The sequence below is a fragment of the Chionomys nivalis genome, chromosome 7 (assembly GCF_950005125.1).
Source record: "Chionomys nivalis chromosome 7, mChiNiv1.1, whole genome shotgun sequence".
NCBI lineage: Eukaryota > Metazoa > Chordata > Mammalia > Rodentia > Cricetidae > Chionomys > Chionomys nivalis.
Genome location: NC_080092.1, coordinates 47,976,030 through 48,002,066, shown reverse-complemented (window position 1 = coordinate 48,002,066; position 26,037 = coordinate 47,976,030). Strand labels below are relative to the sequence as shown.

The 26,037-nt window shown below is 43.2% G+C and overlaps 1 protein-coding gene across 4 annotated transcripts in view; it reads left to right on the top strand.

The window, feature by feature from the left end:
- The window catches only part of Shisa6 (shisa family member 6), a 299,472-nt gene that overhangs the window by 121,527 nt on the left and 151,908 nt on the right, over window positions 1-26,037 (top strand). For 3 of the 4 annotated variants that reach the window (XM_057774766.1, XM_057774767.1, XM_057774765.1), the window contains one exon: window positions 8,198-8,293. The exons of the other annotated variant lie outside the window; for it this stretch is intronic. In XM_057774766.1, the coding sequence (XP_057630749.1) occupies window positions 8,198-8,293 (96 nt within the window). The remainder of the gene's footprint in view (window positions 1-8,197; window positions 8,294-26,037) is intronic. 4 annotated transcript variants of the gene reach the window in all.

Sequence of the window (26,037 nt, the reverse complement as noted above, 5' to 3'; positions counted from 1 at the left end):
GTGCTTATGGGTAGTCTGAAAACCGGACATTCTCTGCTGTCTTAGTTCTTGAAAAAAACTGACAACATGATAAGTTATTGAATAAGAAAGGTTTAACCAAGCAAACTAATAATTCTATCAACCATTAAAAAGTATCTATTCATCCAATACTTGTCTTTCTGTCCCTTTTTATCTATTATCTATCTATCTATATATTTATCTGTCTATCTACACAGTACCCATAATCCTATTATGTCTATAAGCAAATAAAATAAGAAATCATTTGAGATTGTCAGGTCCAGAAGAAACCCCAGACGAATGGCTATCTGTGGCACCTATTAGTTTACCCAAAGCTCATGCTGGCTTTCAGGCTTACTCAGCATCACAAGTACCTGTTACAGGTTCATGTTGGCCTCCTGGCTCTTCTCAGCACTTCTCATCCAACCCTAAACTTCTCTAGCTGTTAGGAAGACCTCCCCCAGCTTCTCATTTCCGTATAACACTACTAGTTTGACTATACATTATTTTTATCTTCCTCTCTTAATCCTCTCTCCCCTAATTGTCTCTTCCTCTCTCACCCCCTCCCTCCTCTTGGCTCTCATGGCCCAGTCTAGGCCATGTTTGCTGTACTATTTTCTCTCTCTGCTCCACTCTCTTCCAGACACCTCTGGCTATATTCTCCCTCATATCTACAAAAAAAACCTAACCATACCTTGGAGAAATTATGTCCTCAAACAGCCAAACAAAAATATACATGAAGAACATAACTGGAAATAAGAACCATTTTAGCTGGACATAGTAGTATATAATCTTCTATTCTACACTGGCAGGGGTGGGGGCAGGGTGGCCAAAGCAGGAAGATCATGAATTCAAGCCATCCTGGGATGCATAGCAAGGTCCTATCTCAACCAAATGAACTGATAAATAAACCAAACAGAATTATTTAATGGTCAGACACATATCCAGTTTCTCAGTGTAAGAGACAGAACACAGGATCAATTTTTCAACTACTTTCATGCTCTTACTGCAAAAGTAACTGCAAAAATATTTAAATTTTTGCTGAATGCCTTTATATTTGTATAACCTTATGCATGCCCATGTCCTCGAACAATATCAGACATGATATTGCATATTTCAAAACTTCCTTCCCTGTCATGCCACCCTGCTTTTTCCTAGGTTTGTGTGTGTGTGTGTGTGTGAGCGTGAGTGTTCAGGATTGTAGCAGCAGCCATCCATGCTGACATTTAGTGTCAGTGAGCTTCCACTTGTTACATTTTGTACTGTTGCAGAATTCCATTCCAGAACTACACCCCTGGGTAGGATGGAGGAGCCCCTGCTTGTCTCAAGGACAAACAAGGTTGCATTGAACTTGCTTATGCATCCCTCCTTGTGAGCTCACGATGGTTGGTCTAGTGGGGACAGCTGCAAAGAGTCCCTGATTCTGTGGTAGCCACCGAAACAGGTCTTTTCAAGACAGCTTTACTGATTTTCCTTCCAGAAGGTCTCAAGGCAGCAGTCTTGGACTTCATATAGGGTTTGATATGTTTACCTGTCTACTGGGTGTGAAATGCTACTTCATTATAGTTTTAATTTGAATTTCACTGATTACTTGTGGGACTGAACACTGCTTCATGTGTATCAGTCCGTCGGGTGTTCTCTTCTGGTAGCTACCTATTCGCTTTTTGCTTGGTTTTTCTTATTTGGATTGTTTTCTCCTTTATTGCTTTCCAGATATTTATGTTATCTTGGTTTTAATACCTGTGCATCTGCTAGCCTTGGATATACAGTTTTATGATTACTTTTGATGTATCATGAGTAAAGTTTTTCTGTAGTTTCTTCTCTAGTTTAGAACCCTATTTACATATATTCTCATCTGACAATCCTTAGGATTGACATTGTATCTTTAGGTTCTTGGTCCTCTTTGAATTGATTGCTGTGTGTATCTTTATATGTGCTTCTATCTGTAGGATATTTTCCCAAATGTTCAATCTCTATTTAACAAAAATCCTGCATGTTTTTGATTAAATTTACTATTTCCTCTTCCTCTCATTATTCCCAATGAATTTTGAAGTAGCAAAAAAACCCAAAACATCTTTATTCCAAAATATTAGCAAATTTTTAAAAAGGTCCAACACCTTCAGTGTTCTGAAGGCCGTGCATTGTCGATTGTGTATATTAATGCTTTTAACCCTCAAAACCCAGGAAATGGGTTCTATTGTTGTGTCCCTTTGACTTAGATGGGTTTAAAATGAAGTGTCAGCTGAATTCTAGGTGAATGTGTACCTCTGCCAGTATGTTGTCCCAGGAACACAGGGGTGATTCCTGAATCATTTCTAAAAACAAAAATTATGTGTATGTGTTTATATGTTCACATGAGTACAGATGCCTGCGGAGGCCAGAGGAGGGTGTTGGATTCCCTAGAGCTGGAGGTGCAGGTACTTCTGAGTACTGGGAGCCAAACCCTGCTCCTCTGTAAATGCCCTTAAAGTACTGAGCCTTCTTTTAAGCTTCACCAACATTATTAGGAGGGTGACTTCACTTCCTATAGATTTCATGTTTTATGAGGCTGTATTGAAATTTTCTCTTAACTTTAAATGGCATTTCATCAGGCTATATTTAGATATTGATCCCTTCTACTAGGTAGTTGAAGACTTGATTCTTTCTCTGGATATAAAGACTGAAGTCTTCCATCTGCTCAGGAAAAACAACAAACAATTAACTTTTAATTATTGCTTCTGAACTGTCCCTTCTGTCCCACCTCAGGGAGTCTTACTTGACATGGATTTTGGATCCTGGAGTGTCTGCCGTGTCCTACCAGTGTCTGTCCCTTTGTCCTTCTCACTTAGTGTGCAGCGTGTATCTCTCCTAGGATACTACATCACCAGTTTCCCTCTTGATCCAGTCTGTCGTCCAGGAATGCAGCAGGCGACCAGTCTTGATTGGTTTGTTTCCGTCTCACGGCTGCTGATGCAGTTTCGCAAATGCAAAATTCTGTTGAGTTTTATAGAAGTCGCCATTTGGGTACTACCCATTTTCCCCTCCTGTTCCTTGCAGCAACTCTCCTTTACAGGATGACATCCATCTAGCCTTTTCTTTACGGAGCCAGCAGGACAGCCCGAGTCCAGGAATCCAGTCTAGGACCTCTCTGCTTTAAAAGCCCCATTCCTGGCTTTTCCCTGTTGTCCTATCTCTGACTCATGGCTCCTGGAGAGATTTGAGAAGGTCATGGAGTTCTGAAGTCAAAGCAGGAAGAGAGCCTGGGTAGAGACTGAGATGAAACTAAACATTAGTGCTTTGTAGGAAGCTGTCAATAGCTCAGATGAGGACTCAGGGTAGTACCTGGGGTCAAGATGTCATCTCTAGGTTCTTCCACCATGTTGCATTCAGCAGTTGGTAGCATGCATGCTCTGAAGCCTGGCGCCCCCTTACTCCTGGCTAAGACTGTATGTTTTTCTGTCCTGTGACATGGAGACTCTAGCTCTTCTTTGCCAGCATACTTCACAAAGATCTTGCTTACTTCCACCTCTAGGCCCGATAGTCATGATTGCTTCTCTGTCTTTCCAGTTTGCCTGCACTCCCTTGTCCTCTGGCTCTGGTAGTTGACAGATAGGCAGAGATTGATGTCTTTCTACAGGATGGAGGAGAAGATTGGTTGTTTGAGTGACATCCTGTGAAATTGATGGTACCTGCTCCTATCTTTCTTATCATCAGTCCATCAGCTCCGTGCATCCTCAGGGTACAGAAGAGACGTTGACTCCTCTTTTCTGATTGTCCACCTGCATGGGGCTTCTCTTCTTACCAGCCCTTCTTCCCTTGCTGATGCAGAGGCTTTTATGTCATTCTGGACTTGTCTCTGGGTCCAGCTGAAGACTGACTGTCACTTGTCCCAATATAATAATCATAAGATACGGTTTTTGAGACATAGTGTATTATCTGGTGTTTGGCTGCTCTTCTTGTTGTTGTGGCCAGATAGATGACAGAGACAACTTCAAAGGAGAAGTGGATCCGTTTAGAGGATTCCGTCCAGAGTGGGTGAGGCATGACAGTGGGTCTGTGCACATCACGGTGGGCCAGGAAGGAAAGGGCAATGCAGCTCAGCTTGCCACATTTTGCCTCCTTTAACCACATCCAGTCCTTTCAGATGCTCAGCCTATGGTATGGAACTACCCACATTCAGGGTGAGCCCTTCCCATAAGTTAATTCTCTCTGGACACAGCCTCATTGTCTCACCAGTCTTTAGGGTGATTCTGAGTAGAGTGTAGTTGACAGTGGGGATTAATCATCACACTCAAGAACTTGTCAGAAATGGAGCTACCGGGGCTCACCTCCTACCTAGGAGATTGTAGGACTGGAGCCCAGTGATCTTTGCGCTGTCCTGGGGAGTTGGGTGCTTGCTCAAGTTTGAGGACCATCAAGCAAACCAAGGTTGAAGCAGTCACTGTGCTTTTCATCTCAACTTCATAGGCTAGTTTTCAAAAATCTGTCCTTAGAGATGCCTTTCAAGATCACAGAGGAGCTGGGATGGTGATGCACACCTTTATTTCTAGCAGTAGGTAGGCTGATGTGGGAGTCTAGAAACTTTGAGCCCAAACTGGGCTCCATCATGAGACCCTGTTATAAGACAAAGAAGGAGTCTGTAGGATTGGTTTCCAAAACTCTGCAAAATGAATTGACCCCAGAATTTTTTCATCCTGTACAATGCTCCTGCCCCTGCCCCTGCCTCATTAGCTATCGGTGCCATTTACTTTTTTCTCCCACTCAGGATCAATTCCCATGAACTTGTATGTTACCACCTAGAATTTTCATCCTTACATTTTCACTGTTTGTCTTGGAGAAAAGTCACAGCTATACTTCAAAGAAGCCACTGGGGCGAGCGCTGCAGAATGATTTTGGACTTGAAAATCTTCAGACCTGGGTGGGATTGAAGATCCACTGCTGACTAGTTCCAGGAACTTAGGTTCTTACGAGGCGCTGGCAAAGCCAGACATCCATAGTAAAATGCACATCGTATTTACCGTCAAAGGACTAATGCAAGCTTAGGCATCTCCAAGCTTTTGCCCGTTGGCCTCAGTTTTTGCACCAATAAAATTGGGAGGTAGTGCTAAAATAATAAACATAATAAATGACCTGCAGGCAGTATTGATTAAAATGATTTTTCTGCAAAAAGGAATCTGAGTAAACTCTAAGATACTCTGAAAGGTTACCTCTTTTTGTCTCAGAAGCCATGCTTGCAGAGTCTCTGTCCCTCTGCCTGGCCTGCAGCAAGCGATCCAGAAGCTTCAGTTCCCTTTCAGGCAAGCAGAGCCCTGGAGCACTAGAGCAATACTTAGTCCCAAGGGACCTTGTTCATCTGACAGATAAGAATGATTTGTAAACAGCAAGGCTTTGTTTTATGGGCCATCTTCCTTAGTATTGATTTGTTTATCAAAATTTTTATTTATAAGGAGCACGAAAATAAACCAGCCCAAATTTCTGCAGGATGCATCACAGCTTCTGAATTAATGAGGTCCACATTTATGAGGGCTCTGGGTTGTTACTTCCTTTTCATCCTCCTGTGATGGGATGGGGGGACCACAATGGTGCTTGTTGCAAAAGAGGGGTCCTCGTGCTCCTTTGGTTGCTAGCATACACCATCCATGCACCCCTCTTCCTCTTGAGAAAGACGATGTGTCCAGCTGCTAGCAGCTGTCACATAGCTTGAGATTTTGGCAGAAGCCTTTCATCGGTGGCTGACAGTGCCATGGAACTATGAAATGTTTCCACCAAGTACCTCCCAATGGAAAGCTGAAGAACGAATGATGTAATATGTTTCAGGGTCAAGGAAATCAGTGGCAAGATTCTCATGGTTTTGTTAGCCCTGACCCAAGGCCCTCGAGAGAATTTGCCAACTCTTGAATCCTATCTCATGTCTGCTGAATCCATCTATTTAAAGTGCTTCTAGTATTCTGATGCACACTCATTTGGGAACTGGGATAAGGAAGAAACTGAGGACAGATTTCCCCTCCCAGAGGAAGAGTGGTGGAGCCCTCAATATACATAGCATTTAAATGGTCACCCCCGCAAGGGGTCATCCACTTTTCCTGTTCACATAAATCCCCCATCTTGGGTTCTTGGGGCAGCAGTTCTCAGCACTGGTCATTCTTTAAAAATCAAAAGGGCTTGTTTAAAATAGTCCCGCTTCATTGACCGTGTCAGAAAGGCTGAAGTTTGTCTGGGCTTCTGAGCAGTTTAAAGTTTTGCCTGATTCCCAAGTTACCCTGTGTCGAAGGCTCTGGAACATGGCTTGATAAGAAATATGAATTTTGTCTTATTGACATAGGGTATTTTTTCTAGGTATTTATTTTTGTGTTTGTATTAGAGAATTGTGTGTTCACTATAGAATAAACAACTTCCAAACGAATGACTAGTTGAAAAGAGAAATAATTAGCTCTCAGCTGACGAGATACTTCTGTGTTTTCTTTCACCCATTTCCTGTTTTTTTAAATGCACTTGCTTGAAATTTTATAATGCTGTTGTCATATTTAATGTCTCATTTTCAGAAACCTTTTAACTTTATATATTACAAGTTCAATGTGTAATCCACACTGTGGCAGTAAGAATGCCTAGCGACTTGCTTCTGTCCTTGTGTGTGTGCACTGAGGATGGTACCGGGAAGGCTTCGTGCTGTACAGTATTTACAATGCTCAGGATTCAAGCGCATCATAGATTCCCATTTGAATGTCAGAAAGAGAATATTTACTCCTTTCTCTCTAAATTTCTTCTCCCACAGTCCTCAACCTGTCCTTGTCTTTTCCTTACCTCAATACATATGTCTGTATTTTGCCCATTAGGGGATACAGTTTTATTGCAGGGAGTCAAGAAAGGAAAACATAAAGATCTTGCCAGTGTTTTATGGCCACCATTCCGCCTGCCAGCTCATCTGTTGCTGGGTTTCTCTTAAGTTGCTAGTCTGTGGTCCCACAGGTTGTGCATGATTCATAGACACACACACACAGAGACAGAGACAGAGACAGAAGCTGCCATCATGCCTATTCCTCCATGCTCTGGAAGGGATAAAACAAAGATACAAGACAACAAAGACAAACAACCTAGTAGTTATAGAAAAGAACTTGGGAAATACAGAAATGTTAGAAGGAGGCATTGGGTAAACCCATGCTCCAGTTTCTCCAAAGGAGCTGAGAGTATCTGTGCATCTTCTGTTTTTACAGTGGTTTTTTTTTTGTTGTTGTTGTTGTTGGAGATTTTAATTTTATTTGATTATTTTTATGTGTATGGATGTTTCGCTTGCATGTATGTTTATACACTACATGTGTGCAGTGCCCACAGAGGCCAGGAGGGGGTTCAGATTGTCTGGATTACAAATGCTTGTTAACTGTGTGGGTGGAGACAAGTGCTCTTAACCACTAAACCATCCTTCCAGCCTCTATCTCTTTTCGTTCAACGTTTTAATATCATTTTGCAGTGCACTGACTTGAATTTTTACAGCCCTATTATTGTGTTTAATGTATTGTTTCCTCAAAACCTGTGAAGTTTAAGAAAGAATGGTGGGACAAGTACAGAGGTCCTCCTGTTGGTTCATTGTCTGACTTGATGGACTTCGCAATGGTACACAGTAGCCATACTTTTACATTTGGAATTTTTATCTCTTGTTGGGCTTCCAAGATGCAGTATGGTATTCTTTAGTGATGCTGGCCAATGTCCATGAGCAATAGCAGCCTGGCAGCTGTGGTCACAGCAGAAACAGCTGACACTCTGTTGTGCTGTGTTGCCAAGCTACAGTGTTCTGCATTTTCAACTTTAGAGGCTTCAACTTGCCATGGGTTGATTCAGGGTGCAACCCCACCATAAGTTGAGGACCATCTATGAAGTAACATTCTAGTGTACTTTGTGGTCACTCAGAAATGTCACAATCAAGTCACGTGTCTCCCTTTCTTCTTCTACTTTCAATGTGGCATTAGTCTTTGTCACACAGCAATATATAGACACATAAGATGTGTATGTATAATGTATGTGCACATATGTCTATATATACAGCAATATATTCTCAGTAATATATATGTGTGTATATATTATATTTATTATAATATATATTTGACCTTATGGCTTAGCTGCTGGTTTGAATATAAGCTCACCACCATTGCTGGGCAAGATGGAGCTGTGATTGTTTTCTGTGTTGCTGTCATGGCTGTGTCAGGTAATTCTGCCCATCTTCTTGCAGGGCATTATGGGAAGGATGCTTACCGAAGTGGAGGACCAGATCTCCATAACTTCATCTCATCTGGATTTGTCACGTTAGGAAGAGGACACACGAAGGGTACAGTGGAAACAATTTTTTACTAAAATACAGAGGTTGCCTAGGGAACCCCAGTCTGAAGTGTGAAGATGGTGTGGAGTCCCAAGGCTTACTAGAATCAGGAATATGTGGGGTTATTCCATGGCAGCATGTCCTGGGCACAGAGATGACCAGGCGATCACATTTATGACTTTAGATGGTAACAGACCTCCAAGAGACACCCATTCCACTCTGTACATGATGGGGACACAAATGCTGGGGGCTCCCCATGAGCGGGGACCACAGGCATCATGGTGGGAAATGCTACCAGTGGATGTAGTACTTGTAAAATGTGTGCTTGTCTCTGGGCTGTTATTCCCTTATCCCCTTTTCCCTTGCAAAACCCCTATCTTATACCCAATGTCAATGTTCTGTACTGTGAGTTTCTAAGCCAGCGTGTATGTGGACAGTTCCGGCATCCTCGATGTGTCTCTGTAAACCTCTGTGATGTGGGCACGAAGGTAGAGGGTGTTCAGACCTTCAAGCTGCAAGATGAAAGCTAAGCTAGCGTTTCTGCCAAGCTGCTTTATGACCTAGCTGGCAGCTTGCAGAGCATCTGCGCAGGGGTATGGAATCCTCCCCGATTCTGTCTTTTGTTTAAATAGTCCTACTAGTGTTGTGAACCTTCTGTCTCCGGATCCCTGACTCCTTAGATTACCTTCCCAACACCTGTGTGCTGTTACAGACTAAATGTGAACCCTGTGGTTGGGATGTTCCATTTCTGTCTTGCTCTGAAATCTGTGTCTGTTTCAAGTGTGAGTGAACAAGGAATTTGCATTACTTTCTTCCGTTCAATGCTCCTACTTTTGAAATTCCCTGTCATGTGTGTTTATTCTATAGAGAAAAAGATAACTGTATCTGTGTATGTATTTTCTGTTGTCTCTTTGTGTCTAAATAAAGTTTATTGAGGATACAGGTGGCATTTTTGGCTATTAAGAGTTGCAGAATCAAAATGAAAGCTGCTGTTACAGATGGGGGAATGGGCTTCACAGTTCAACACAGAAAAGAACAATCATAGAGACATTTGTATCAACACAAACCTGGAGTTACCAACGCCTACATATCCACTTAGTGGTCAATATCTATTGCTGTGAAACAGAAGGCTTTAAAATCAACACTTTACAGTAAAATAAACATTTATTATGAAGCATGGTTTCTATGAGTTGGGGATTTCAGAGCTCCGGAATTATAAGAGTCTCTTGTGAGTTTTCAGCTACCAAGTTAGGCAGGGCTCGGTCATGTAAAGTATTGACCGGCACTGGCAAATATAATTCCAAGACGTCATACTTACATGGTGCTATATTAGCAGGAGGCGTCCATCCCTCCCATCACACTGTCTCTGTGGTCTGCTTGAGTGATTTCATGATGTGTTGACTGGGTATCCCGACAGTGGTTGATTCACAGGAGAAAAGAGACATAAGTCCCAGTGTCTTTTATGACCAAATGTATTGGTTATACACACCACCATTTTCATAAGGTCTTGTAGTGTATAAATGTCAGTTCTCTTCAGGATAGGAGATGACTATCCAGAAACAAGAATTATCAGGAGGGTCATTTTATCAGGAGACCATTTTAAAGGCTGGCTTTCTAGTACACATACCTCAAGGAGTGGAGCTATGACTATGTTTTTTATACAGAATCCAATAACTTACCAAGACTTCTCAACTGTGTGGTTTCCCATCCTTACCAAAACCCTTTGAAGGTAGTTCAAGCCATAATAGCAAGTAGTGAACTCTGTTGATCAGGAGGCAAATAGGAGGCAAACTACAATGCACCCTTAGGTTCTTCTCTTTGCACTGGGGAAGCAAAGTCAAGTCTTCACAGTAAGTAGAAGTGCAACAGAGACGAGTCTGGAGAGTATTGTAGGAGGAAGTTACTACTGCCAGGGATGGGTGCTGAGGTAAGGTGAACAGAGACCTGTCCCCCAGGTAGGGGAAAGTAGGGCAGAAGAGTTACAAGGCTACAGAAGGTACTGGGGTGGCTCCCGAGTTCTCTGGGAGATGGAGACTTAGGGAGAATGTCAGAGGTTTTGCCCAGTAAAGATACTTCAAGATCTCACTGGGAGTTCCTGAGCAGATCATTTTCTCTAAATAACACTTGCTAAAGAAGGGGCTGGTTATGATCAATCCTGATGTCCAGCAAGACACATCATGGGGTCTATGGCAGGAAACAAAAGAAGAAAGCAAGTACTAAGAAAACTGATGGGGTTTTTAGCTGCAGAACCCATAGCCCTGATGCTAAGCCAGTAATCTTAGAGAAAAAAAAGGAAGTGACAATGTGTCTTTTTGGCAGTTTAAGTCCCAGATCTGAGCAAGAGCCGTGGTAGGGCTATGGAAATTCTAGAGATTATACAAGTAATACCTGATTTATCTCCGACTCCCTGAGAAGGGAATAAAGCCAGGATACAGCTTTAAAATTCATCAAATGCATAGATTTTAGCCAGGGATGATTCTGGACAAATGACGTAACAAGAAGAGTGAAGGAGACTAGATGGTCAATGAGATGGGAAGGGAATTTTGTGGTACAGGAGGGACATTTGGAAAGGGACCAAAGAGAGCCTGATGGGAAACTTAGGGAGGAAGAATACAGAGGCATGCTGTTTTCCATATCTATCCATAGCTTTGGATGATGACCAGGGCCACGACACTACTGTGCTCTTGAGTGGCTGGAAGGAGGAGAGAAGTTAAGGCTGCTTCCAGAGATCCCCTTCCACACACAGGCACTGCATCAACTGAGCATGCACCACTCAGCACTCCTTCCTGTGTGTGAGCTCTCTGTTGTCTTCTTGCTACCCTTCGCCAGGCCCACCTCGTGGTTTGACCCACACCACTCTGTGGCCAGGCTGACGTGCTTCACCTGTGCAGTGGTCTAATGCTAGGGAGGTTCTGTTTTCTGTAAGGATTGAAATCAGATGTTCTTGTCTATAAACAATGAGATGTGCATGCGTGGGCCTCCAGGGAAAGCTAGACTGCCATTCACCCATTAGAATTTGAGCATTAGCCCTCCGATCACCAATCGACTGTGGTAAGAAGACTCCTGGGCCATCTGACTGAAAGAATCCAGCTTAGATACTTTCACAGTCTCAGAAGCCAGGGGAGTGAGTGGGTTGAACTGTGCTAATGTATTTGAAGGCTGGACTCCAGATAAAGCACAAAGCTCAGAAGGCGTCCTGGTCTCCATGGCAACAGTGAGGCAGGATGAACAGCAAGAAAGAGAGAAGGCTCAACCAGCTTGCCTGAAAATGGCCTGTATGAAGCTGATACTACCTAGGAATACTTTATACTGTACCTTTCTATGAAGGAGGGGTGTATGGGCCTATAGGAGCAGAGCAAGGGAATCTCTTGTATTCACAGCCCAAAGCACCACGACTCTAAGGTACTCCTTGCTGTCTGATCTGTACACATGGGGCAACTTCTTTATATAGTCCAATCTTACTCACTGTTGAGCAATGACGGAATACCAATCAGTCATTGGTTTGGCATGTCCAGATCTATTCCAGTCTATTTCACATGGTCCTAGACTGCACACGGGGTCATCCCTAAGTCCCATGGTTAGGAAAGTGCATGCCAACTATCTGATGCTGTTTTATAATCTTTGAGTCAACCTCACATGATATCTACTTGTTAAAGTTGATGTATTACAATCAAGGATGGACTGGAGCTAATTAAGAATGCTGTTGTAGTGACGAGGCGGCAGGCTGCATTCATGCTGCTCAGCTCCCGGCTGCCTGACTAGCTTATGCCCCGAAATAACAACACACAAATTATATTCTTTTAAACACTGCCTGGCCCATTAGTTCCAGCCTCTTAATGGCTAATTCTCACATCTTGATTAACCCATTTCTAATAATCTGTGTAGCACCACGAGGTGATGGCTTACCGGGAAAGATTCTAGCCTACATCCATTTCGGGTGGGAGAAGCATGGCGTCTGACTGACTTCCCTTCTTCCCAGCATTCTGTTCTGTCTACTCCACCCACCTATGTTCTGACCTATCAGGCCAAGCAGTTTCTTTATTAACTAACCAATGAAAGCAACATATAGAAAGAAGACCCACCTACATCATGCTGTGTGCCAATGAATCCCATCTTTTGACATCCTACATACCCGCTTTTTAAATAAACCCAAAATATATCAGATGAACAAAAACCACCACAATATCTTTGAAAGGCTCTGTTGGGGTCTTCTGTTTTCAAGTTCTTCCATTTTTCTGAGCAGTGATCATTCTGCAGAGCTCTCCATGTGATCTTGGTCTATTGACAAGAACACTACTACCTTCTAGGAACCTTAAAGGGTATTGTCACTCACCTCCATCTGGTACCTCTGTCCCTACCTAGAGTAGCACCAGCAACAATTCAGCCATGAAAAGCAATATGAGGATTACAACATCCTACATGCATTTCCTGAACCACCCAAAGTCTACCTGTGGGCTAGCACAAACCTGTTTGTTTTCATTGCACCTACATGAGGAAACAGGTTACTTTCCATTGAAGAAGTCAGGCTAAAAGCTGGCCAAGGAAATGGATGTTGTGCTTCTTGGGCTCAAGTCATTCTGAGAAAGGATTGGGTTGAAATGGCACACTGCTTGATATATTTGTGTGACATCTAAGCTGAACTCTGTCACTCCTTGCCTTGATTAATGGTGTTGTTGAAACTTAATCTACATTCTGAGTCCTGGGACACACATGTCCCTGGGTAATGCTTACTTGTAGACCTGTCATCCTTGGCCTATGTAACTAACTATGCCAGGCTTGTAGAATATTCTTCTGGAAAGAAGAGGTAGTGGAAGACAAAGGCTCAGCATCAGGGTGTGCTGCAAAGGTTCCCTGCTTTAGGAAATGCTAACTCATCCCTCTCAACACAGATGTCCTCTTTAAAAGCAGAAAACTTGGGTACCACTAGATTCCCCATGTTCTCTAGTAGTAGGGTATGAGAGAAGGCTGTTGCAACTTTGGAGTGATGAGTTCATTCCTTATTCTATAATATCTACCATTCTAACTGCTTCCTAACAGGCAGAAGGGAGGCATACACAAAACCTGTTACAACTTTGAATGCAGTGCTGTTCTCAGAGCCTCTTTGGGAGAGATGAGACGACACGGTTCTTCTGGAGGTTGGCATACCCAGCCAGTCAGGCTGCTAGCCATCTGTTTTCTGATTCCTTGCAAGTACTATGTTTATGCTTTTAGTTTCCATGAGCCTACGTTTTGAGTAAGTATGTGACCAGTGTCCTATCTTCTTAGCACTGATCTTAGTGCTGCTGACTGGTCATCTAAATTGGAAATCTCCCTGCCCACGAGCCACTCTTGGAATTAGCCTCCCTTGTCCTCTGCCTTGTCACAGCAGCCAAGGTATGAACTATATCAAGTAACTAGAGGATGGGCTTTCTATACTGTATCAATCACAACCATGTCATGCTGAAGCTTGGATTCTACACATGGAGGAATCAGTAAATTCTTGGCCTTTCTTCCTGGAGTTATTGCCTCAGGCTCAGCCATACTTCCCTCTAAATACTGTTATAAACTTCCCTCATTAGTTGATTGTAAGTTTAAAAACTGACAGAAAGAAGACTGTCACTAGAGGAACACATGCTCAACCCTGTCTCCACTACCCTTGTGTAGCCTGGACCTCAGTGGCGTCTGTTAGTAAGATAATATCATAATGCCACCCATTCCTCTGGGTTTCTATATGAGGACTGAAGGGGAAACCCATGTTCTAGCACACTAAGGACTCACGGCCAGCATTCCTATTGCTGCCCTCTCAGGGGACTGTAGAACAACCCAAGCGCACTCAACAGGCCAGCGCTAGGGCTAGTGAGAAATCCAGGCTCTTATGCCCCAGCACAAACTGACACAGAAATATCATTTTAAGAAGTTTGCAGATCATTTACATACACATGAAGATTTGAGCAACGCTGATACAATTTCCCTTTTAAAATCCTGGGTAAAATCTCCTGAGTGATCTGAAGGTTACTGCCATGTCTAAGGTTTGTCTGTCATACCAAGCACATCAGAAGCCAGCTTCCCTGACCGGGAAGGAAGACAATTGAAGAATGGGGAATATTTGAGGTTGGATGAGTGATACAAAGACATTTCTTAGGATTGCAATGCCTTATCCACTGAAAAATGGCAACCGAGGCATGAGTGTTGCCCTATTTCATTCATGTTAATATGTAAGTTGAATAAGATGAGCAAAACACTATCATCATTTAAGAAGTTGAGCAATATACTCCCTGGAAAGTAAGTAGAAAGTTCTGAACAGTAGATCCCCCAAAGAAGAACAGGACGGTTAAAGAGAGAAAAACATGGCCACTGCTGGAGATGTCCCAAGTGGTCACCTGTAGGGTAATGAGCTGAGACAGTCTCTGTAGGTGACGAAAGAGGGGCTAGCTGAGAGTTGGCTGGAGAACGCATTTCTGGTACAGGAGCATTTACAGAAGTATGGATGTGGAAAGGACAGGGTGGTGAGACTTCTGGATGCTGTAGGGGCAAGGCAGCAAAGCAGCCAGAGCACGGGATGCATGAGGGGAGGACACAAGAATTGGAACTAGAGAGGTAAGTTAGAGGCAGTGTTCCAAATCATCCAGGCACAAAGCATAGGTGTGTTAAAAATTCAACTGGAAGCTACAAAGACTAGAGATGGAGGAGAGATGGGGAAAGGTGATGGGTGGGTGCCAAGGCACAGCTGGATGTCACTAGGATGTTCTCGTGTGCTTTAGTATGGCAAAGTGACTCTAGGTAACAATATTGTGCTCCCTCTTTAATGAACTGAAGAAAGGGAATTCAAACGTTTTTATCATGATAAACACTTAATGGTACCGATGGTATTACCATAATGTGACCATTATACCCTGTAAAGAGGTGTCAGCATATCTTATATCACCCCATTAATATATCTAGCTTTTGTATTTTTATGTATCAGTGAAGAACCATATTTAATTTAAAATATTCTGGATAGCACTGCCCACATCCACCTCTTCCTTTCTACTCTGGAACAAAATTGCAAAGCATCCATTACAAAGACCTCTATTATCAGCCTCCTTTGACTCCTCCCCGGGGAACGATGGGCATAGCAGTGACATGTCACCCCCTCAGCCTTGCTCCTTCCTGGAGAGTGTCTCCTCTCACATGAATCCATCCTACATTAGCCCAGACAGCAGAACTAGAAGGAGCTGAATGAGCTCACGGATTGGTGGTCCATGGAGACTCAGCTATGGTCTGTATTGAAAATGTTCCATCATGCCAGGTCTCAGTTTCCTCGTACTAATCAGAGATTTGTGAGTCTCTTCTTCTTGGATATTGTGCGGTCATGTTCATCAGGCATCTACTGAACATAAAGATGCTGTATCAGATGAAGCAGGGAGTTTTACCTCGGAGGTGATCTGAGAGTTAGAACACCCCGTGTACTCTCAGAATGGCCTGTTTTCCAACTCAGCGGAGCAGTGACGAGAAGCCCTTATTCCTGTAAGCAGGGTGACAGAGAAAGGTGGTCCTCCAGGGGTTAACAGAAGTTTGTACCTCAGCCCGCAAGGTCCTGCTGCCAACTATTCTTAAGCGTGCAGTCTGGCCTCCCAGGGCCCCGAGCTTATGAAGTATTCAGTCCTGAATCGGATAAATGTCAGTGCTTGTGCTCTCCCTTGCTTTCCAGTGAATCATTTGTTCTCTTGGCCTGGGGGAGTAATTCCGGGGGAGCATAATGGTTTTCTGGTTTTTCACTAAGAGCAATTGAACACAGATGCCTGGAATCCATTCCGTGTTAACATGCAGGGCCATGGTGCAAGAGCCAGTTATGCAGACCGGGGGTGGAAGGAGGATCTTACAGAGGATCCTGTGTGCTTGCTGATGAAGGCAACAGCCCCACGGTGAGGGAAGAATAGGGAGACAAACTTGTGAGCCTCTGGGTCAGGGATGGTTGGAGCTTCAGACAGTCAGGCTTCAAGGAGAAAGGCCCAAATACCTAGAACTAAAGGATATGGGGTCTTTGGCAGCCTTGAGCAGGGATAGATGATGGCAGTCGGTCAGAGGAGCAGCTTCTCCTGCTCTCTTTGTGAGTTGACTGGCTCTGGGGAGGCTTTAGTCTTTACTCCTCAGCCCCAATTCTGTTGTCTGAGCATTTTCTCTAGACAGGATGCCTCATTCTCATCTTCAGGAGACCCCACTGAAGAGACCCTTTTGTCTTTCAAAAAGCCAAAGTCTGTAACTATGCAATGGTTCTTTGGCTTCCTGATGTCCCCATTCCACCAGCAGCTTGATCACTCAAACAAGGCCTTGGACACCATTCACGATCCTTGTCACAGTTGCTTCTTTCATGGTCAGCTCTAAGCTGTCCCCATTCTGCTCCCTTCTCTTGCCCGTTAGGCACATTTGCCCCATTCTCAGGCATCATGACCATCTACATTTCTCTTGCTTCCTGTCCAGATAACTTTCAAAAACCTCTTTTAAAAAACGAACGCTTACATATTCTATGCTGTTCTATGCAACCAGAATGATCTTACTCTACCCTGATTTAATGTGACTCGCCACATCTTACCTACTTAGTCTCAAGCTCACATCTGTTGTGACTGTTTATTTTATATCCCCTCAAAGGCTGTCTATTAGAAACCAGGAACAACATTCATCCATCATAAAAATGCTGACTGAGTTAAAAATCTCTTAAATGTCAATATGTTTTGCACCTTCTCTTCCTTTCTTTCCATATTCATTTGTTGGCATGACTCAAGACCAAAAACTAAAGGCCCTACACTGCCTAGCTTACTGCTCAACGTTCCTCCTTGGTAACCATACTCTGGCCTACACACAGACTTCCTTGATGGGCATCAGTCCTATGACCTTTCTGTCAGCTGTTCCTCAAGTCTGTAGTGGTCTTACAGCACCTAGAGATCACTGGTCAGAACTCTACTTGAATTTCCTTTTCTTAATCTTTTTGTCCCGTGTTTTTATTCATTCTGCATTGCTATATATAATACTACAGAATGAGTAATTTATGAATAAATTACTTTTCCCACTCACATTCTGGAGGGTAAAAAGTTCAACATTGAGAGAAGTCATTGGCAGGTACATCCTTGCACTGAAGACACCATTGCCACAGTGACAGCATCTATCCCCTCCTGAATGTAGAACCTCTGTTATCTGGACATATAAATATATTCAATATTTTTCCATCCTTAATGGATGCTTAATAACCTATCCTGTTTGGAGTCAGAGAAATTGCTCAGTGGTCAAGATCATTTGCTGCTCTTGTAAAGGACCTGTGTTCGATTCCCAAAACCTGTATGGGGACTCACAGCCATCCTTAATTCCTGTTCCTCAACACCCTCTTCTGGCCTCTGTGGGTACCAGGCATACACACAGTGTGCATGTATGTAGATAAACACTCATCCACACTTTAAAACAAACAAGCAAACAAAAAACCCATCCTGTCATTGTTTATATAGCCAATAGTTGGTTTTTTATGTTATTATTTAAAACTACTTTCCAACTTACATAAAATTTATAAAAATTGTACTCATGATTTCTATAGTCTCCTCCAATTTCCAAATTTTAACATTTGGTCACATTTGCTTTATCATTCTTTCTTTTTCTGTATCTTTCTCCTTACATATAAGTACACATGTGCAAATGTATACATAGACACATTATATGTTTTTCTAAGTGTGTGCAAAATTTCCCTGCTTTCTCAAGAATAAATTGCAGATATGATGGTCACTTAGCCCCCGATACTCAAGTGAATACCCCGTAACATTAACTCTTTCTTTTATAACCACAGTGTAATTATCAAAATCAGACAGTTGACTCTGGTGGAGAGCACGGACCTAACTACCGATTTTACTCAGCTATGCCACTAAGGGAAACTTCAGCTAACTAAGCTCACAAGTTATCAGGTTGATTTCTGCATAGCTGACTGTGTTTGTAAATTGGGTTCTGGCACTATTGCACTCTGTGACTGATTATATTTGTGTGGGTGCAGATTATTGATTCTTCTCCCTGTACATCCTGTCCCCTTGGTGATTTCTTTTATTGTTGGATCTTTTTTTATAATCATTGACATTCTAGGTAGTCTATCATATTCTATGTATAAGGAGGCAGTTTCTTTTTATCTAATTAATCTGGCTTGTCTGCCGGCACAAGCTTAATACCACCAACCCAGTGTTGGATAGTAGCAGTGCAGAGGGGCAGCGCCGCTCTGTTGCTGGTCAGTGGGAATGTCCCTCGACTGTTCCTAAATCACTATCCTTGGGAATAAGATAAATAGATAGGAAGAGTGCACAGCTAGAGGCAGGTGGATAATAAGCAAATATGCAGCTGTAGAAAGACTCAAGAGAGGGCTCCCTCACTCATATTTTATGAAGACTTGTAAAAGTATTACTACAAAGTGTGCACTGAGTTTCTGTGAAAACTTTGTCAACATCTTTGGAGATAACCATGCTTTCTTCTTTAGTTCTGTCAACATGGTACACACAACAGCGGGTTTCCTCACACTGATTCCATCTTGCATTTCTGGAAGGAATTCTTCTTGATCATACCACATTGTTTTCTTTCTGTTGTGTTTATTGACATCTCACTATGTTTTTGCAACATTATCAATGGTTTTTACCATGTTCAAGCTTAATATTCTATTTACTTTACTAAAAGAATTAAGACTTGCTTTCAGCTGGGTGGCAGTGGCGCATGCCTTTAATCCCAGCACTCAGGAGGCAGAGGCAGGTGGACCTCTGTGAGTTCAAGGCCAGTCTGGTCTACAGAGTGAGTTCCAGGACAGGCTCCAAAGTTACAAAAAGAAACCCTGTCTCAAAAAACAAAACAAAACAAAAGCCTTCCTTTCATTTTCAGTGTTCTATGAACATATGCACACATTGAGACTACCTTTTTGAAGGTTGGAAAGCATTATTCTGTGAACCCATCAGGGAACAACATTTTATTAATAATTATAATAATAATAGTTTCTTGATAATTTTTATTTAATATGTGTATTTTATGTACAATTTAATGTTAACATTAGGTATTTGGGATTGCATAGAACTTGAGGTCTTCTACCTCCTAAGTATTTCCATCCAATTTTTACTCATATTATCTACTTTGTCACATATACATACAGTAGCACTTCACTTTCTTATTCTCTTCTGTTTGCTTCCATTTTAGTCATAATATGACTATGTATATAAATATATATATGTATATGACTTTATATACATCCACACTATATAATATGTATTTGGAATTATTTTTCATCTGCAGTTTGCTCACTTGTCTATTAGATAAAATTCATCTTCCAACACATTGCTTAAGAAGCACTTGTGGGTATAGAATTCCCTATATTCTTGTATCTTAAGCTCTTGTTCTATAGACTTTGCATGTTAGGGAAAGTTGTTTCAGTAATAAAATTCTAGGTTCATATATTTGATTTTTGCAAATATTGTTCCTTGCTGTTGCATTGCTTTGTATATAATTTTAAAAGTCTGATAACAGCTTAAGTCTTCTGCTCTTGTAAGTTATTTGAGCTTTTTAATGCCTTAATTGGGGGGAAGGGGGTTCTTGTAGTTTGGGTTGTTGTTTTATCTTGAAGCCTGTTAGTTTTACTAAGACATTTGATTGCCATCCTTCCTAGGTTGGACATCCAAAATCCTTCTCTCTGAGCCCTTACCATTTTCCAGAATACTCATTAATAAAACCTGTTAGCAGGGAAGTGTCATTGGGCATAGAAAAGAGAGAGCTCTACCTGCATTTTCTGCTTCTCCTCAGACAGGGGCTCATGCAGTGGATCTAATACTCCCTTCAGAGACCAACTGTCTTAAACGGAAGTTCATTGACAGTCCCCTCTGGCTTCCCAGGCTGAAGTCATGACATCACTTTACACGATTCTGTTAATTCACATTTCTTACCTCATCCTTGCTTGATGTATTCTCCTTCAAAATATCCTTGGGCTCTTATGTATTTGTTTGTTCCCTCAATAGAAGCCCGCAACAACTCATTTCTAATTCAGTTTAATCTGCCTGCCTGGAATTCCTACCTACCTCGCTCTGCTCTCCCCTTCCCCATAGCCCAGTGTAAATGAATCTTCCGTCAATACCATTGTCTGTAAGTCTTACTTCTGTTTGGAAACATAGCAGTGCTCCCAGTCCATGACCTAGGCTTGTCAGCTTCTCCAGCTTCCCGGTCATTCTGCTTGTGTTTATCCTTGGTTCAAGCCTTTCTTGGGTACCATTTACTGAGTGCACATGTTCTTTCCACATGCATAAAACCAGAAATGTTTGCTTTCCTACATTTTTAATTACTTTCTCCTCTACTTATTTTATTGCTCTAGACAAGTCTTGGCTTTATTTTTTTCCCCCATGCATTTCAACCTGTGAAGGATTTCCCACATCTGGGGCCTGGAGCAGTTGTTCTACTAACATGCCAGTCTTTAAAGTGTTTGTTATATTATAATTTACTTATGGTTTTAGTGGGACTCTCATCCCTTTGATTAAACCAGACTTAGGGCAATAGTATTGAACAGAACAAAACAAAACCAAACCAAACCACAAACAGAAAAACAATACAGGTCTTACCTTGGACCTCTGTATCCAACACTTGTTTCCAAGGCTTGCCTTGTCTCAGTTGGGTAAATGTTTTAGCTTTGTAAGTAGCTTTCAACACATTTAGTGGAAAGCTCAGAATAAGTCATCGTGGACTGGAGTTAATGTGGTGAAGTTCTCCAGGCATCCACCAGCCTATGGTGAGATCCAGCAATAGGGAGAATTGGAGGGCAAACACTAGCAAAGGTCTTCTTCCCACATGCATTCTATTCTACATTTGGATAAGCCTTTGAAGCAATTTTGTTCCATGTGTTGCCTCAGAAATTGAGACTAATAGGGGCTGCAGCACCATGTAGCTAGCGAGCAAGCAGCCTCTGTGTTGATCCAGCAGGGGAAGAAGAACCCCAAACACTGCTTCATATACACACCCACCATGAAGTGCCTGGTCACATCTACTCACATCAATGGCCTCCAGTCATATGCCATGCAGAGCCCTCAGGAGAAGGTAAAAGTCAGCCTTCCAGGGAATTGTGATGGTTTCACACTTCCAGGAAGAGAGGATCGTGGTCTCTAATGGTGAACTCAAGGATGCTTATTGTGACCTGAAATTTAAATGTTCAGATTGCTTTGTCCTGTGCACAAAATATTCTCCCTCTTTTTCCAAACACTAAATGCCCTACATCATGGTATAGAGTTTAAGTCTCTGATCACTGAGCAATACATGACAGTCTCTGTATCTGACCTGCAGGACCTTCTCTTAATACCCTTTACAAGTCAATAATTCCAAAAACATCCCCAAAACAAAAGATATACTCACTCTGAGTACACACACACACACACACACACACACACACACACTAAAAGAATAGAAAAGAAAAAAGGGTACTTATTTGAATTGGTCCTTAGCAATTTTGAAATCTCTGTGATCAGATATTGTGAATATCTGTCAGTCTGGGTGAAGAAGTTTCCTTGGTTCAGTCTTTCTCAGGGGAGGGGCTTCCTTGCCTTTTGGGTGTCATGGTGCCTGGCTCTACGGGTGTTTTATGGAAAGGCTTTCCATTTTCCCTTGCTTCCTTCAGCCATGTGCGAAATGACTAAAACACCATGGCTTCCTCATCGTATCAGCTTCCCCAAAGAGCTGTAACTCCTGGCTTGCTTGATATTCTTCAGAGTCTGAGAGCTCCTGTTCCTTTGTTACATCAACTCTGCAGTTATGAGGTTTCTTTCTCTCCCTTTTGATTCCAGTCTACTCTACATGCTGATAAATATGCAGAGATCTAGCCCTCAGAACTCCTGTCTCCTTTGCTCTCTAAGGTCACACCTCTTTCCCCCCTTCATAGGAGGTGGTCTAAGCCTATCAGCCTTAGGCCCCTTGCATTAAGTTGCTAGAGCCACTTAAAACCACTTAAAATGTTGGTCTTCTTAGCTGAGGTGCCTGGGGAAGAGCAGCATAGAAAATGCTTCTTCAATGTTTCCATTTATTATGATGTATGTGGTAACCATCTCATATCAACCTTCCACACATTTAAAGCAAGCAAAGAAATGTGTCCACCTGTGCACTGGGATAGAAAAAAAGAGGCAGAGACATCATGGTCACTATAGAGTGGACTGGGGATCAACTGTGAGGGACAGTCCACCAGGTTTAGCAAGGCAGCAAGCAATGGTGTTGACCAGAAGGTTACAGGTGTGGCTTCTCCCTTCAGGTCAAGGTCAGACAAAGAGGCAGTCAATGCACACCCTAGAAAGATCATTGTGGTCCTCTTCTTCTCTATTGACCTTGATACCTTGAAACAACTCCCTCAGAAACAATATTGGGTGAGAACTCACTCGCGCGAATTTCACACAAGATAATCCCTGTAAGAGCACACACTGTCGATACAGTGAAAGGAGTCTCCAGGACCACAAGAGAAGCTGTGCTGAATGTCACCCTCCATTAGTGAGACTTACTCTAGTGAGCTCAGCTCCCTGGAATAATTTAATGTGCTGAGCAACAATTGTTTCCAAGGCTTCCTAAGGCTTGTTGGTGCAAAAGCCGTCCGTGAAGACGCTGGAGTCTGAGCAGGACTTTGCACAGTCTATCATTTCACCACGTTGCAAGCAGTAAGAGCCAGTGCACCTCGAAATGTGCTTGGAATTTCACGGTTTTGTTGATCCCTTTCTTTCTGGGGTTTGAAATTGTCATAGTCAGAGCACAATGAGACTGTTGTCCTGATTGTTGATGGGTTTGTGGGGCAAAAGTTAAAAGACCGGACACACTCCAGTTGGGTGGGGCTGGCCTGATTGCCACGGCTGCTCCATGAATGGGAGTGGGTATGGGTGGGGATAGGCATGGGTGGGAGTAGGCATGAGTGGGAATAGGCATGGGTGGAGTAGGCGGTGGGTGGGAGTGGGTATGGGTGGGAGTGGGTATGGGTGGGAGGAGTTGGTGTGGGGTGAATGAGACAGGTGCTCACACCCCGCCAGCCTCTTCTTCATTTTGATTAATTGGTTTCTCCTTTGTTTTATGGAACTTGACAGCGGTGGTTGTGGCTTTTCGTGGTTGACTACCCCCAGAGTACCTAATTACAGAGGAGATTTTTAAAAGCAACAACGAAAACATTTTCTAAATATGTTCTAAATCTGCTCCCTCCCTCAGTAATTGGAGGCAGACAAAAAGAAGAGTTGGATGGTATTCCCAGAGGTCTCCTGTCAATCAGCCCCAGAGTCCCAGGCAGGTCTCCCTGGGGCCACTCAGGAACAGAGAGGCTGGAAACCACAGGGGATAGAGAGCAGAGGAGGGTGTGCCCTGCACCTCCCGGGGCCATACCCCAGGCACAGAGAGCTCTCCCAGCTGCTCCTCCACTTCTGAACACAGGGACTAAGGTACTACCTGAGAACCACATAGGAAATTATGTACTTAATTAAAGGGGTGGGTTTCCTACCAAAGGAAAAAAAATAACAATATTATGTAATGTCCAGGGAATTGAAAGGCAGACTCAGTAGTAGCTCCTGAACCAGGTGAGGCTGAGGCTGCTACCATTGCCCTTTTGAATGAAAGGATTTATTGCAAGCGGAATAGCACATTTTCTCCATGCATTTATTCATTGCATGCATTCAACCCTGCAGGAGGTCTATTAGTAAGAATCTATGGTCAGAGAATGAAAATGGACGAGGATCGAATGAGGAGGGAGACAGTGCTGGGCTCCCATCTCTGTACACCCCAGCACTAACTGCCCCAGCAACCTCATAAGGGAAGAAAAGATGCTTCCTGGCTGTGGCTGTCATGGCTATTCATGTTTGGCTGTCTTGTCATTTGTCCTCTCACTTTTTGGGACCCAGAACCTTCTACCGGTTGTGGGCCAGATGGAGAAGGTCAGTGAGATGGATGAATCATGGCAACTCCTGAGATGGCTAGACATTTTTATAAGCATGGAGGGATGCCCAAGAACATGCCCTCTGCCTCCTTCCTCCCCACACAGAAAGCACAAAGATATTTAAACTCTTTTGACTGTTGGTTTTCTTTTCTAAAAAGGCCACGTTAGAGTTGTGCATTATTTTATAGTGAAAGAATGACCCATATTGTGCACCTTCTATTGCTATAACAAAATGCTTGCGACCAGTAAACTTATTAAGCAAAGGGGTTTATCCTAGCTCACAGTTCTGGAGGTTAAGAAGTCCAGGTGGTGCTGGCGTCTGCTGGCATTTAGTAAGGGTCTTCTTGCTAGAACCTGATGTCATGGTGGTTATCACAGTGTGCAACAGAGAAAACAAGCCAGGAAGAGGGGATGGGGAGAAAGAGAGAGGGGTTACTTTTAAAATAGAACCCTCTTCTATTATAACTCAATAACCAGTAACCCGGTGGGGATCTGTGACAGTAGGACCCACATGACACAGTCACCTCCCCAAAGCCCCATCTTTTAAGTGTCAGTCTGTGACTTTGAGGTTAAGAATCCAACACATAGATATGAGGGAACATGTTTAGACCCTTCACCTGCGCCCCAGCCTCTCTTCTGCTGCCTGGGGCCATGTATCTGTCCAACAAAAGCCCTTCTCTAGGTAGAACTTCCTGTATATGAGGACCCTCTGCCTTCCCCCAGCCACACTAACTGTGCAAGAGCAAAACAACAGCAACAACTAGGTAGCCCAGAGGATCACGGGACTCTCAAGTGCTGTGATGGCGAGTACACACCACCACACCAGCTAGGCTAACGGAATATGGTTACAACTGCATTTCAGAACCATCGGCATCTCAGAAGACATGCTCTTTTTGAAGGCCCTACCCCATACTGCCTGGATCATAAGCTGTAGCACAAAGTGGGAATCCATCTTTAATAAGCTTCCCAGATGATTCTGATGCACAACTGTGCTCAGTACCTTTCAAGTGGCCGTGTACATCTGGATCAGCTGAAGATGTTAAAATACAGTTTCTGGGGGCTGAGGAGATGTTGGCCCAGCGGGAAAAGTGCTTGCTGAGCAAGTGTGAGTACCCAAGTTTGGATCCCTGTCACTCATGTGCATCTGGAAGCCCAGTTCTGGAGTGTGGCAATGGTTAGGTCCTGGAGGCTAGCTGGCCAGCAAGTCTAGCTGAAGTGGCAATCTCTAAATTCAGTGAGAGAGCCCAGTTTCAAAAGAGGAACAGAAGAGAAGCAATTGAGGCAGACACCCCAGTATTGACCTCTGAGCTCTGTACATACCAGCTTAGGTAAGGACTCCTGCATGTCACACAGACACACGCATGCACACGCGCACACACCAGACAGATTCTGAAACAAAAGGACGTGGCATTTCATGTTGCTTCTGAATTTGCTGCTGGGCCACAAACAAATGTGAGGTAGCAAAAGTGTAGAGTTTGAGTTTTCAACCCCATCTGAAGGTTAGGCCATCTAGGGAGCTTGGAAAATTCCCTGTTCCTGGGCTGCAACCCCTACCAGCTAAAGCACAGTTCCAGAGGTGTAGCTCAGACATGAGTCAGTCAGACAGTTCCCCAGATGTTAGTATTGTGTTGTGTAGCCCCCAAAAGAACCTCTAATCTGGGAGCTGTTTTTCACCAGGCTAGATCTGGGACCCATTCATTGCTCAGCTCCCAGCCCAACCACAGCCCCGCCACCTACTCTCCAAAGCCTATTTTCCAGGTAACTGGGCAGCGCATATGTTTTCCAGACAGCTAGGCAGTACATATTATTGTCACAGAAGAGTCAATGAAACCTGTTTCCATAGATAACCGATAGTAGCATCAGCAGC